The sequence below is a fragment of the Haplochromis burtoni genome, unplaced genomic scaffold, assembly GCF_018398535.1.
Source record: "Haplochromis burtoni strain Fernald_Lab_line unplaced genomic scaffold, NCSU_Asbu1 Contig_478, whole genome shotgun sequence".
NCBI lineage: Eukaryota > Metazoa > Chordata > Actinopteri > Cichliformes > Cichlidae > Haplochromis > Haplochromis burtoni.
The window spans coordinates 85,590-101,209 of NW_024582839.1; the positions used below are offsets into that span (position 1 = coordinate 85,590).

Below are 15,620 nucleotides of genomic sequence, written 5' to 3' on the forward strand. Positions count from 1 at the left end.
TGAGTGCTGCATACACTGCCGTAATTGCTGGAGTTTCAGTTTTGCACAGAAGAAAACATGGCCTGATGTGATGCAGTATCTGTGTCATAAGTTAGCAAGAGAGTTTGAAACACTGCATTTGACCTTTACATGCTAAAGGACAATACCTCCTAACAATAGAATCTGGTCACTGATTTTTTAAGTCTTTACCTGTCCTTGTAGCCAACTCTGTGTGTGGGTGCTAGGCTGCCAGCACATATTACTTACCTGTAAGTGCCAACAGCCAAACTATGAGCTAGTCAGATGTGAACTCTAAGTTTTCTGTGATGCACTTTTACTAAATGTTTCCATAGACTGCTTGGATTTATGTCCTTATACACTGACGACTTGATACACTTAATGTAATGAGCCTCCACTGAAGTGTAGCCAATGTGGTACACGGTGCTGCAGGATATATGTGAAAGGCAAGTGCCCCGGGCCCTCACAAGTTGCCTCAAAAAGAGAGTTCCCTGTTATGGTCAAGGAAGTATAAAAATGCATGCCATTTTCTCCAATATGGACAACAAAACCATTTCCTTCAGGGCCCATTGATACTACGATCGTTAACAGGGTTTTTACGGACTCAAAATTGGCTGTTGGGGGCTGACTGAACATAACATAATAAGTCTACATGAAAACAACAAGTTTTACCTTAAATTGCAAAATTGTAGGCATTTTCTTGTCATTTAAGGCAACATAACAAACAAGATTGCTCAGAGGGCGCAAGTCCTCCCGAAGGCAAGAGCTATACTACAGTAAAACTTTGTTTTTATTACAATATGATGACTTCAACTTGTTATTGGTAACACAGACGTCGTAGGACATCAGATGGAAAAAATTAAAAGTGTGTTGAAGAGTTCTTTCCACAACCTTTCAGAGGATGTATTACTCAGTACGGTTTCTTGCGATTTTTTCCAAGGTCAATTTTGACCTTGGGCTCAATGAAGGTCAAAGTCAAATGCTTGGCCAACCTAGATACTCGTGTCTCCTGAGGCCTAGTATATTGTTGAGAAGTTTGAAGGCGATAAAAAAAAAACAAATTGTGGGTAATACAAAAGGTTTTTTTTTTACATTTAGTGTGACCTTGACCCAGATTTTACCCAAATTTAATCTGTTTGAGCTGTTTTTTTGCATCTACCATCACAAAAAATATGAAAATGACATCTTGAAAACTGTAAATCTTAGACTGCTAAGAAACAGACAGACAAACAAAATGAACTAATTACATACTGCCTTCTTTCAGGGGAGAATAAAAAGGGTGCATTATACTAGCTGCAGGAAAAACCCTGCTTTAATAATTTAGGGCTAACATATACATGCTCCTCGTATTTAACTCACGGACCTGTTGCATTTTCTCCAAGTCCAGACTGGGTCTCCCTGGCTCCCCCCCGTAGCTGTGCCGATACTTTCTGTAAGGTGCTGATTGGTCAAAGTGGGTCAAGATGATGGGTCGTGCAACCGGCGGCACCACCTGCAGCTGAAATCGCATGGGGGGTGGCTTGAGGCTACGTGGTGGGCTGGAGCTGAAAAGTACAGGGCTGGGGGAGGCAGCCAGGCAAGAACCGGGCTCCCCCAGCGACCTGGCGGAGGCGGCAGGCGACCTGCAGCCACAGAGGTCCCGTACCTCCTCATCACTGGAGGCACTGCTGTGGTGATCGCCATGGCGCTGGGAGAGTGAAGACACCCACTTCCTGTTATCGCCGCAGCTGATTCGCTCGAGTTCTTCCTCTGAAGAGTGGCGATCCAGATTGGCATCTAAAAGGAGGCGCAGGCGTCGCAGCCGTGCAGGAGAGAGGGGACCCTGGTTGTGCTGCTGGCTGGTGGCCAGAGGGGTGAGGGCACAATTTCTCCGCCTCTCTAGGAGAATTAAAAACTCATAAGTCAAATTTAAAAAAATTTATAAGATTATAATTTAATACCGAACAGACCAGTTACACTGAAACAAGGTACCCCTCTGCTCTCATCTGTTTCCTACTTTTAAACTAACCAGTAGTCAGATTTATCTCTCTCTCCCTCCTCTAAAGGACTAGGAACAAAAGTCACCAGGAATCCTAATAAAGGCTAAGTAATCATTCCAGATTACCCCAACTCTACGCTATCAAAATATATATTTATTTTCTATTGTTCTCCCAGTTCTTGGAAATCAGGGGACAAAGACAATCACTGTAGCTGACACGCATCAAAAACTACTTGGATTTGTTATATAAATCTGTTGCATTTGCTTTTTTTTGTAAGGTAAAACATGTCCGGTAAAAGTGGGCATTCGGCAACTTATTTTTTTTTTAATCATTTGCACCTCCTTCCAGTAGCAGAGCACTTTATTTTCATCTTGTTTAAGTGAGAGAAGATCCTGTAGCTTTGTGCAAACTATAAAGTCAAAATTGTGAAGTTTACCAATTTATTTTACTAAGAAAATCTAATTTTACATTGAGGAAAAGTTTAAATTGTTTGTACGCGCTGTCAGTTATAATTCGGTATCGGCAGGTCACATTTAGAATTTAAAAGAAAGACAAAATCTGAATCAGTCAAGAAAAGTGCAATGAATACATCTACTTTTTAAGGTGTCTGAGAGATAATGAGATCCCAGACGACGTAGGTACTTTAAAAACTAGAAGCTTTATAAATGACCTCAGTGCAGCTGCTATTTGGCCGTATTTCCTTTTTCTAATGAAACTTCTGCCAGCAGCTTTCTGAAGTAGCTGAAGTTGATTGAAGTGAAACGCTTTTCAGGTTTCCTGTAAGCAATCTGTTACGGCCAACAACAACTATAAGTATGAATAGCTCTTTCAGCATCCTCTTTTCACCTTTACTGCATTTCTTAGGTGATTAAAACTTTTTTCGTTTCCCAGAAAACACTGTAATAATTTGAAGGACATTTCCAGAGTCAAAATTCTCCTCCAGTAATCAGTGTTCCCCTCTAATCTTTATTTTTGACCCAAAACAGAAAATCATCGTCTATTTTCAATTAAAGGTGATTTGCCTGGCAGTGGGAACATACCTCTGTCAATCTGTGCAAGCTCCTGGTTCTCCCCTTCTGAGTCATCGCTCTCCCCTCCCTCTCCGCTGCCATGGTAGGAAATCTGGAAAAAGCATCAGCTTGTACTGTAGGTCAAACATGCAATGCTAAATTAACCCCTCATATCCCCTGCTGATATGAATCTTAATATTACACACACATACACAAAAAAAAAAAACAAAGTTTATCATACAAGGATATATAAGGGTCCTTCTCTTTCAAGCCAAAGAAAAGGAAGATTTTGGTCTTAGATCGTGACACTTGGCGTGGGTGTAAAACTGATTTGTTTGCCGTTTCAACAGGGCTTAAAAGTGGGTTTTTTTAGCCCTGAATATTTCATGTGTATATCTCTTTTAGGTCACAGGCTTTGACAGCAATAATGCAAACTAAAAATCACCAAACTTTAACTCACTTTTATATAATTCCAGAGCCTTTACGTTAGAAAATATTCATACCTTGAGAGTAAATTTTTGCCTGGCTTCAGTAAACATACACAAGTTGCTGTACAGAAAAACATTCAGACTGTCTCTTTAAAAATCGTTTCCTCCTCTACAGCAGCAACAACAATACAGATACCCTGCAGACTGCAAAGCTAACAGTTAAGTAATGCGCCTCACACTCAGTAATTACCACTCCGAGGCTTCGCTGAGCAGCTGCCATCTGTGCTTGAGCTTGTGTGTACGATGACACACATACATCCACACAAACATACAGTGTCCTCCCTTCTAGTGTGTAACACACACCACCTCCTCCTCCTCCTCCTCCTCTTTCTGAAGGCCTTCAAAAAAATACAGTGAAAAAAGGGGGAAATGAGCCAGGGTTTCAAAGACAAATACAGGGAGGACAGTATTCAATTCATATTAAGTGGAAGTTCCAGAGTATGCTGTTATGCAACAACATCAAGGCCGTTGAAATCACATTATTCACATCTTATATCAGCAGTAATGAATAACAGGAGTTTTGGCCGACTTTCTGTCAGCCAAAACTCCTATTAATCATAAATGTAGTTTCCTTAAATTGCTACAGGCTAAACTGACTGAAAACATGTCATACTTACAGTCCAATGTGTCATATCAGTGCAGACCAAAGAATAGGCCAAACCAAGTCTGATGATGTAACACTGCAAACACTCTTTCCACACTTTATGTTGCTAGCTCAATGATTTTTGTCTTTCACAAAGTAGGACAGTGTCTAAATGACCCTTGAAAACAATGTTAATTTATAGATGATATTTTAGACTAGACCAAAAAACTTTATGACCATCTAATAACAGGTTTTTTACCTCCTTGTGATTGGCCATTTACAAATGTTTAACTGGAGTTCCCCCTTCATTTAATGCTTCCTTTAAAAACTTCAGTTGCTTATACTCTCCAAGAGCAAGTCTGATAACATCAAAAAGTCACATCTGAGCAGGTTTTAGCAGGTAAACAATCCAAGCTGGGTGCAAAAGATGGACATTTTTTTCCCAAATGCCTATTATCAAAGGCTTAGCTTTCTATTATTTTTTTAATCAATTTGAATCCTTAAACAAAGATTTGCAGAACAAAAGAGAAATTTTGGTCCCAGAAGACAGCTGGCTACATCAGTAGTGCATTCAAAATTTGCACCCGGAGGCTAAGTCAGCAGAGAAGCCCAGATAACGTTTCTGGTGGTAGGTTTGTGAAATGAACGTAACCTGTCCCAGTTTACTTCCACCAAGAGCTGAGGTGCTCCACAGACAAGTCCCTAATCTATTCCAGATTCTATATGGTCTAACACAGAGAAACAGATAATCATACATGTCATTTGCCAATTTAGAATCACCGGTTAAATAAACATGTGTGTATCCGGAGTATCTAGAGGGAATGCAAGCAGGTTTTAACAGAATATGCACAACTCCACACAGAAAGGCAAAGTAGATTTGAAGCAGGAACCTTCTTGGTGCGAGGTGACAGTGCTAGCAGTAGGTAGTAAGCACTACATGCCAAAGTTTCCAATTTGACCAAGTGCTATGTGCTAAATTAATATGACTTATTCCCCGAGTATATAGCATACTACCAGCAATGACATGGCTCATCAACTAAAGGCCATTCGGGGTCGCTATAGCTCAGGAGCTACAGGTCTTCTGTTAATCAGGAAGTTGATTGTTTAATCCCTTGCTACTCCAGTCTGGATGCCAATCTATCCTTGAGCAAGATACCGAACCCCAAGGTTGGTCCCAGATATCAGCTGACTACATGAGTAGTGCATTTAAAATTTGCACCCAGAGGCTAAGTCAGTAGAGAAGCCCAGCTAATGTTACCCCAAGTTTTTCTCTGATGCATCCATTGTAGTATGAATGTTAGACACCAAGCACTCATGTAGGAAAAAGCATGGAAAAGTGTACAAAACAGTCCATTTCCTATGAATGCAATTACTACATTTATTGACAATCTAACAACAAGAGTTTAAGGAGTTTAGGGAACAACATGGTGATGCTTAAAAATGAAAGGCAACAATTAACAGAACTTTTTAACCCTACAGGAACATTAACTGAAGCAATAAATATCCTACAAATACTGAAATGAACTGAAAACGAGCTACAGCTGAAAATGCTAAATCAGAAGCTCCACTTGCTCAAAGTAATTTATTCATTTTAAAAAACATGCCACCTTCAGGAATCTCAAGGCAAGATGTTCTAACAATGTTACCGCTAAAGATTTTTAAAAAGTTATCACCAACCATTTTCTAAAACATATACAGAGGATGTTATCCTATCTTAATGAAGACATCTAGAAGTCACCTAAAAGTGTAACAAAGGGTATATTCCATGCAATAAAAGAGTGTAGCCTTCATGCTTTTCACTGGTGCATGAGCTGTGGGAAGGATACTCAATGAACAGACCCAGAGCCAGTTCACAAGACAAAACCCCTTGGCTGAGGGAGTCTCGAGTTAAACAGCTTCACTTCATGAACTCCATATGAAAAAGACGTTGAGGAATAACTGTGAGGAGGAAATGTGTTTTGGCAAGTGGTTGGCTTGGGCTTCAACACTGTATACTACAGAGAGCTATTGTTGGGCAGCATCCATAAAGCAGTCGAAATCCTGTTAATATTACTGTTGTAGGATACCAAGAGTGAACTGGTACTAGTTGCGGGTTATAAACATTTTAATTGTACTCAGAAGAGACAGGAATTTAGTCTGAGTCGCTTAAATCTGTTTTCACTCGCAGTGAGATCACCACTGAGATCAAGTTAGCAGCTTTTAGTTCTCTGCTTCTTTGGAATTCTGAAAGCTTCTTCACAGACAAATCTCTGTCAGTCGGAAAAATGAATGATTCTGATAAATTCTGGCATGTTTACATTTTACATTTTCATGCCAATGTCCATGAACATGCTCTGACTGCATCTTGACCCCTCACGCCCCCTCCAAAAAATGTCAGCTTAAAAAAAATAAATTAAAAAAAAAAAAAAATCCAACACTTACAATTTTGTCCATCAAAAAAGGAGTCTGCTAATGCATGCTAATTGGTTGGCTAAGGATATATGGTAGGAAGTCCTCCCTCGATGACAACCGTTTCCAAATGATAACAAACATTAGTAAAGTGGTTGAACCACAACAGAAACCCCATGTGTGTGAGAAGCATGTGGTTGTGGTGGCTGAAGGTGACTCGTGTCTGGAAAAAGACAAATCAAAATGGCAGATGGTGGAGTGGCTCATGGTACTTTGACTGTGACAGAAAGATACTTTAATGCAATCAAAATCTGAAAATAGAGCAACAACTATTCTCTTGACCCCGGCTGCGGTCAAACAGACCAAAAAAATGACTTCCTTTTCCTAATCACTTTACCCTTGATCTTAATTGAAAACATGTCAGGGAAATTTGTAAAGGAGAATTTCTAAGGACTTAGGAAAAGTGAACCACGGTGCTCAGGGAATTCAACTATACTTACATAAGACTACTTAACAATGTGAATGTTGTTGACATGGAACTAGCCGGAGATGACAATGACATCCACATCTTAAATACTTCATCTTATGGAGGTCACAGTGATTGTGATTAGTTGCTTATCAAGTCCACTCATATTTTCTCGTCCTACTGGAGAGACGATCTTATTCTGACTTTCTGGGACTGAAGTCAAGACAGTCCTAAAGACTGCAATACAATAATGGACATAACTAATGCAAACTAAATTATAGTGAACCTTAAAATGACTTTGATAAAGCTCATAATCTTAATTGTTTAATCATAGAAAATCTATTCTCAGAGTTCATTTTTGGGTTTAACAACACTGTGTTAAAGAATCATACATATTAGCAGGTTAGGTCACAAAATGGAAAATGCACTGTTAATATTTACATGATTTCTATTACTTGTTATTTATGTTTATTTGTTTTCACAAACTGATGGTTGCTATGAATTGTGGGACTTTCCTTTCATAAAGGATGCTCCAAAGTACCCTTTGCTAAAGGATGCAATAAATGTAGCATTGAGCACTGATATAGTGGTATCGTTCATTCACTTGGAAATCTTCCTAAGCAAAAATGACTTTAACTGGAGACCTCTTCAGTTAAAAACGTGATAAAAATTGACAGAAGAATAACTTTTACCACATGAAAGTTTTTTGAGGGAGAGGATATGGCTCTATAGGGCTAGACTATCTAAGCTATGAGACTTTAGAAGTTCTTTGCTTCTAGTTTCTCACCAGAAGGGGTTAAAAGACCAACAACAGCTCAAGCATGAACAGAACGAGACCCCTTCCCATGAACTCAAAAGCTACTACAGCATCTGATGATTTTCTCTTAATGCAAAACAAGTACATGTCAACAGATGATAAAAAAATAAGCTATGCAAAATCTCCTCTGGGAGTGTGAAGCAAAGTCGTGGTGCATGTATGAGTATTTGAATAATAAGTTTCACTTTGTTTTTCTAGACAGCAAAAACTTGGCGTGTGACAGTTATCTGATATCAGGTATTACTATGAAAGAGAGAAAAACTTTGCATGTGTTCTCAGTGAACCACATCTGATACGGGTACTCCTTTGGCACAGCTAGCTACAACAAACTCTAGCTATTGCTTAACTGACATTCACCATCACACTGTGCTGTAGCACCAGCTGTTCAGCTCCAGGATATGGTGCTAATGGTTGCTCCCTTGCTACTGTAAAGTGAGCAGTATTTCACTTAGTAGTCTGCATAAGATAATGAGTTCAGTTCATGCATAATGCTCTAGTCAAGCCTGGACTGCATAACTCCAACTTAAAAAGGCTGCATCATATTACGATTTTTTTTTTTTCCTGGATAAAAATGAGCGATTGGAAGTATGTAATTAATTTAAAGATTCTGAGTTGGTTAACTTGACAGAAATGTATGTATTTTCTTAGCATTTTTATGCGTCTGATAAGAAAAAGCGTAGAGCTTATGGTTTACCTTATATCCAACCCAGTATTAGCAAAATGTGCCTAACAAAGTATCTGGTATGGACTTCCGATTTAAACTTTTGCGCATACTACAATATCACTCACTAAAAAAAAATGAAGCCCAGACTCTCTTGGATGCTACGAAAACAAAAACAAAAAACAAACAGAAAGTATGATAGAGATAACTGCATTAAAATGCTCTCAGTCCAGAGCTCTGGTTCAGTAAATCCAATCAGCTGACAGCAAGCCTAGCAGACAGGTAGCAGCTACAGTTGCCCAAGGCCTGTGACTCAAACAGGTTCTAATAACATGATTAAAATACAAAAGTTTGCTTTACATAAAAAAATGAAACTATATACAGTTAATATAAATATGGAAATGAGAAATATAGACTAAAGCAGTTTTTCCGTAGCAGGCAGTAAGCATGTTCATTTCTGCTGTAAAGTTGGGCATTTTAACATGGTAGTCTATGGGAACTGCCTCATTTTTTATCCAGCCTCAAGTGGCTATTAGAGGAATTGCAACTCTTTAGAGAATATGTAATAACCACGTTTGACTTGTCACAGCACCACACCAGAGTAGGTATGGATTACAGAAAAGTGGGTGGTGCCTTGCAAACAGTATTTCTGCAAAAGTATTTGCATGTGCACAAGCAATAATACAATACAATATCGCTACATTTTTGTCCATTTAAATATTGCAAACTTAGACACTTTCTAGTTCTTTCAGATAGATATTTAGATAATATTTTAGATAATATTTAGGGCAGCACGGTGGCACAGTGGTTAGCACTGTTGCCGCACAGCAAGAAGGTCCTGAGTTCAATTCCACCATCAGGCCGGGGTCTTTCTGTGTGGAGTTTGCATGTTCTCCCCGTGTTTGCGTGGGTTCTCTCCGGGTACTCCGGCTTCCTCCCACCGTCCAAAGACATGCAGCTTGTGGGGATAGGTTAATTGGATAATCCAAATTGCCATTAGGTGTGAATGTGAGTATAAATGGTTGTCTGTCCCTGTGTGTTAGCCCTGCGACAGACTGGCGACCTGTCCAGGGTGTACCCTGCCTTTCGCCCTATGGCAGCTGGGATAGGCTCCAGTGCCCCCCGCGACCCTGAAAAGGATAAGCGGAAGCGAATGGATGGATGGATGGATGGATGGATAATATTTAAGGTCCCAATCGCGTTGAATCTGAAAACAGGTGTGAAAAAATATTTGAAAAGCTTAATGACCCTCCACAGTCATTCTCACATTGTTAGGAGGTAGCTCTGCAGTGACAGCATTCAAATATCATTTTGATGTTAATCACTGGTGGTGATTTTCATCTTCCGGTCCAACTACTACCCAGGTCTGTGCTGCTACTTTGCATGACAAATATTCAAATTAAGTTTGAGGTGAGGGCTTGGACTGCTGTGAGTTGTGGGTCTGCACTACACCTGAGAATAACTCCACCAAACTAACTACAAAGCTCAGTAAGAGTAAAGTTATATAGTACTTAAAAAAACATTTAGAGAGTTGAAGTATGACAGAAGAACTTTAAAATAGAAAAGGTGACCTTTATGAACCAATATATCAGCAAATAAGATAGCATTTACAGATGTCAGTGGCCAATATGTTGTTTGAGTTTAGAAAGCCTACAATGGAGAGCTAAAAGTTATCCATTTCCCTGGAATCAACATAGGAATAACTACCCACAAAATCAACATGATTTCATTTAACTCATTTAACTGTTGGAAGTGACTACAAGTTACATTATACAAAGTTATTATGACACACAATAAATCACAGCTACAAGATGAGCCTGGAATCAATGTAGGCACATGCTGCTTTGACTAGCCACTTATCCCACATAGTATTAAGGCCCTTGGAAGTTTACCCAAATTGCACTTTTCACTTTTTCCTTTCAGTGAATTGTGGAAAAGGAAATTAAACATTTGGGGTACTAATGCCTGCTTCTGCTACTCTGTATCACAGACAATAAACTGCTACTGTGTTGCTATTTAAATATGATACACATTTCACCATACTGATGTTCCTGAAACATGCTGAGGAGAAAAAAAAAAAATCTCACATGAATTAAAATCTACCAAATTTCAGCCCAATCTGATGTACTTCGAGGGCATGTAACTTGGAAAAATTCTCATATTTTGAAGGTAAAATTTTGCAGGGCTTCATTAAATGTGGTATACTTATTAAACCAAACAAATCAGCTGATTCTGAAGCGGTCAGGTAAGAATTGTGTTCAGATTTGGTTGACCCATACGTTTCCTCACCTGGTAATTTGCTGATATTTAGAGAAAAGTTTGAGTCATACTTTTGTTTTATTCACAGTACAGTTTTACATTAGTCCTGAATAAAAAGACAGAAGACAAGAAAAAAGAAAGAAGAGAGTGCTTGAAGTTCATTTGGACAAATAAGCAAAAATGAAAATGAGCCTGCAGGAATAAAGCATAGAAACTGCTATTGTGTACGCATGCAAACACATACAAAGACTTGTGTGTTTGTGTGTCAAGAACAGTTGAATGAAATCCTTGTCAGTGCCTTGCATCACTGAGCAGCTTGCTAAGCTGGATCAATGGCAATGTCACAGCGTGCGCGCACACAAATACACACCACCCAGTTCACACACATATCAGCTTTGCTCTGCCCTTCCACACTGTCATGGACACTGTCACACTCCATTCCCCCTCTCATAAAGACACACAGCATAGGGACAGACATGCTTGCCTGTCTTCAGCTCACACTCAGCTGGTGGATCTTCCTCACAGTAGTGTAGCTCTAAGTGGTTTTAATCTGTCGAAGCTCCAGGACCTTGAGAGACCGTTTAGTCTCTTTTAAACTATCCCGAAGCCAATACATCGGCTTCTTTGAGTCTGTAAAGGGCCAACACAGCAAGGGGAGGAGTCAAAGTGTACAAGAAAAATCTGCTGCAAAAATTTAAATCTGGACCATAATTTCCCAAATTTTACTAGGTATAAAATATCAGCAGCGCCACACAGAGTTCAATAGTGAGGTTCATGTCCTTCGTATGGGTTTATGGATTAAGCGTCATAGTGATGTTACTATCCAAAGTAGATGAGCTACAACACTGTGAAACAATGGTGCATGCTCTTGTAGAAACTTTAAGATATCAACTTTAACAAAAACTGTGTTTTGTTTCCAATGTTGTGGAAAAGATCTACTCTATCCACAATCCGCAATTGAAACTGTGACGTCTGTGATTGCTGGTGGTCATTGTTACCATGGAAATATGAATGTTTAATATTATTTATCATTATTTGATTAAACTCAAAAGGTTTGAAGGTTGCTGTGGATTTTGCATATGCTGTGCATGCACTGTGTGATAAGTAGTTCCTGTGGCTCCACAGTGTAGTGGTTTACACACTCCCTTAACAAATAAAATATTCCCTTTAGAGCTCGGGAAAAGGCACAAATCCCACTAAGGGTGTATCAGGAAGGGCATCTGACATAAAAATCTGCTAAGCCTACTGACCCCTTATACATTCAAATTAAATCTTTTTATGGTCATGATTAATTTCAAAGCTGGTTGGCTTGGTTTGAGGATTAAAACTCTTTGTACAAGGATTTTCTGGAACGTCAATGGACAGAATGAATAGGAATTTCAATTCCGGAACTGGGGCCCTTAAAAAGTGGCCAGTTATTGTTAAGCTCTATTTAGACAAGAGGCTAGATAGCAAAGTTATCAGCTAATGGTAGTTAGCTTGGTTAGGTCTCAATCACACAGGGCTAAGGACTTGTCACAAAACCCGGGAATCACCGGTCACTAGGGAAACGTGTTTTCCCCAGATGGTTAGGAGGTGGTTGCCAGACGGTACTTCAACAAATGAAATCAGCGCAAAGATGCTGCTGCACCAAAATCATCCTTGTGATTATTTCAGTCGCTAGCAGATTTCAGATAGAAACTTACATGGAAGACACAGACTTGGATGTGGACACTCACCGTTTACCCTTCGAGCTGCAGTGCTGCTTGAAAAAGTGTGACACGAACTAGAAACATTCATCTATAGAAAAAATGTGGGGCTTTAACACTCCAACCAGCACAATAACAACTGTTGCCTCGAGGCGCTTTATATTGAAAACATGCAACAATAATACAAAGAAAACAGAAAACGCCAAAAATCAGATGACCCCCTTTGTCGCTTTGAACTTTTACTTCAAAGTAAAAGTTGTAAAAGGCACTTTTACTCTGAAGGTGGGAGTTCTTCATTTTTAGTTTGCGTTGTACTTTTCAATTTAATGGCCACTTGGCAATTAGTTTGCAAATTTGTGCAGACAGTTAATGTCTTTCATGCACACTATTAATGACAGTGACAACATGCAAGCGACCAAAACAATTGCAAGGAAGTATTGCCACTGCATACTTCTTTGCAACCTCCACCAACCACTTTCAAAGTGGTGGGAGTATTCCCAAGAAGCTAGTGATTACAGGAGCTCAATGTTTGGTCTCTAGGGCTGCATCAGTAGGACATTAATAATCGTTTTCCAACGCAACTGCCAGCAACCGCTCACAATAAGATCAAAGAATAAACATTTTTCCCTCATGACTCAAGGTTGCCAGATGGTTGCCAACCAGTCTCTAGGGCTCAGCGAGCTTCATCCCTCCAACTGAGTGATAAAATACTAAATACCATCTTAGTGACAACAAAAAGCAGGACCAGAAGAAAAAAAAAAAATCAGCCATGATGGAAAAAAACAAAACAATCAAAAAACATTTTTTTTCCCTGTTTGTGGCTTTGTGTCGCAATAATCGACATGAGTACACTTTCTATCACTAACTAAGATCGTACTAAACCTTGATTATCATTTAAGATTCCTTCAGTGAAAGGTGCTCCATTGGCTGCCTCTTCTTGAATCATTACACTGCATTAGTGCAGGTCCTGGAGCAGGGGTCATACCAGCAGAAATTCCTTATAAATCACCATTGTACTGGTTTAAGAGTGCTGTGTAGCGGCTTTCACAGGCCATCCTGTGTCAGTCCAGCATGAAGGCAACCAGCCTTGTCACAACCCACAGCTCACTTTTCCCATCACTACGACAGGCAGAACGTTTCCACCAGTGAGCAGATCAACAAACACAAACAATAGCAGACAATAGGGATGGCACACTTTCCCCCATATCCACCTCCAGGCCTTTGAATGGGCGCACTTTGGCACAAAATGGCTGCCATGTGACTATACAGTTGGTTGACGCACAATAGTGTTGTAGATGGAGCAAGTCAGTGACCCGTGCAAGATACAATTCACCGTTCAACTCCCCAAAAAGAGGCATTATGCAAGCTGAAAAGCCAGCAACAACTGAGGAGCACTTACATGGATTCTGTGGTGGACAATTGGAGGGTAAAGATGTAGATGTGGGGGCAGCTTGCAGCAATAAGGTTTTTACTGAAATGTTTGTTTGTGTACATCCTAAATGAGCTTCAATTTGTACCCCCACACCCACCCCAAACACACATGTGCACACTCTGAACTACTTCCACCAGCCTTTCTCTTACACACAGGAGGCCAATGTTTCTCAGTGTTTCTTCTTTCTTATATGACAGCGAGGCAAACATGTTTAGCTCAAGAGGGATTTTTAAGACCTTAACTTGTAAACACCAGAGAAAGTCCTGTAGTAGCCATGAAGAGTAAATTGCTTGATAATGAATGAGGCTGAGAGTACCTCCAAAAACACGCACAGCAGTGATGAAGCTCTAGCCTGTCCCACAGAAAGAAAACGCTATTTAGGAATTGGTCAAACAGTAATAAACAAGAAGTCAAAGTAGCTCCTAGAAGAACTTTACCTCAAAATTATGAATAGTAGATAACAACTATTCGTTAAGATAAAGGATACATTGTTCAAACAGGCAGCTTGATGTAATGAATAACTTATAATTCAATTTGTAACTAAAAGTAATGGACTAATGGTTAAAATAGCGTCCAAGAGTCATGGGTAAACAGCTGAGACAATTTACTAACCAAAAATGATAAATGGTCAGCAGAATGTAATCACTAAGAGTAAACAGTAAGCTGAAAGCGGTCCAGATTCCGTTTAAATAAGTCCAAATGAACTCGTTTGACCACCAGAGGTGGTGCAGATGGAGGAGTCCATCTGATAGGGCTTGTGGCCACTCGGGGTGTATAAGGCTGTGAATGACTGCTGCTCTGTGCGTGTGAAAGAGAAATAGTGTTAATAAAGGTTCATAAGCGAGTCACGAGACAAAAGTAAAGCCACGCTGCGCTCACACACGCATACACACAGACACGAGTCACTTTCTTTCTCAGCTGTTTGTGCTGCGAGTTTCATGACAACCATTTCACGGTGTGTAATGAACTTACCTTCACTTGGAAAGGATGGATCTCATTGAGTGAATGTCTTCTCAGCTTCTTCGTCAGCGTCTTCAGCATTTTGTCTTATTTTCTCGTGTATGGCTTATCCCCGCTTTACTGCCTCCTATAGCGTGACGGTTACAACAACTTCACCAGCGACTTTGAAAGAAGGCACACAACAAAGCAGCTGCACTGACTCTCTCCGGTGTCGATAAAAACACCGACACACCGAGATTCCTCAAACTGCGTAGATGCGGCTTCTTTTCAAAGGCAGTGCGCAGTAAACTTATTTTCGAGTTCATCGGAGTCACTCTGCCTTTGCTGTATGTTTAACTACTTTTATCTCTCCCGGAGTTTAACTCAAATATGTTTATGATGAGGGAGGAGGGGGTAATAAAAATTTAAATGAATATCAACTTGTTCGCATTCACACACGCACACTCACACACATACACACAGCCGAATGCACACTAGCTTCACCAATACATAGGAGATCTCCTCTAGCTAGAGCGTATCGCTCTCAGATTGGCTGCCGAGCCCGGTGACGTCGTGTTACTCTCTCTAGGAGGAGGCGGGCTAAGAGTTAAAGCCGTACGTTCTCCCATGTTTATTTCCTCAACAGGGGCGTATCCAGGATTTTCATTATGCAGCTTGGGGCCCATCTGCTGTGAGCCAGCATAGAAAAGCCAGGACAGGAAACAAGATTATGTTTACATTTATAGATAAATATGATATGTACATTTACATTTACATTACACACACACACACACACACACACACACACACACACACACACACACACATATATATATATATATATATATATATATATATATATATAGACTGAAAAATGTTTTTTATCCTATACAACTGACCATATACATGGCAC

The 15,620-nt window shown here is 39.9% G+C and overlaps 1 protein-coding gene across 1 annotated transcript in view; it reads right to left on the reverse strand.

Moving 5' to 3' along the window:
* si:dkey-16j16.4 overlaps nt 1-15,235 on the reverse strand; it is a 30,127-nt gene extending 14,892 nt beyond the window's left edge. The window contains exons 1-3 of the mRNA XM_005946255.3: nt 14,741-15,235; nt 3,017-3,098; nt 1,361-1,875 (exon numbers count right to left, since the gene is read on the reverse strand). Of these exons, the coding sequence (XP_005946317.1) occupies nt 1,361-1,875; nt 3,017-3,098; nt 14,741-14,809 (666 nt within the window). The 5' untranslated portion in view covers nt 14,810-15,235. The remainder of the gene's footprint in view (nt 1-1,360; nt 1,876-3,016; nt 3,099-14,740) is intronic.
* Nucleotides 15,236-15,620: the final 385 nt, after the last annotated feature.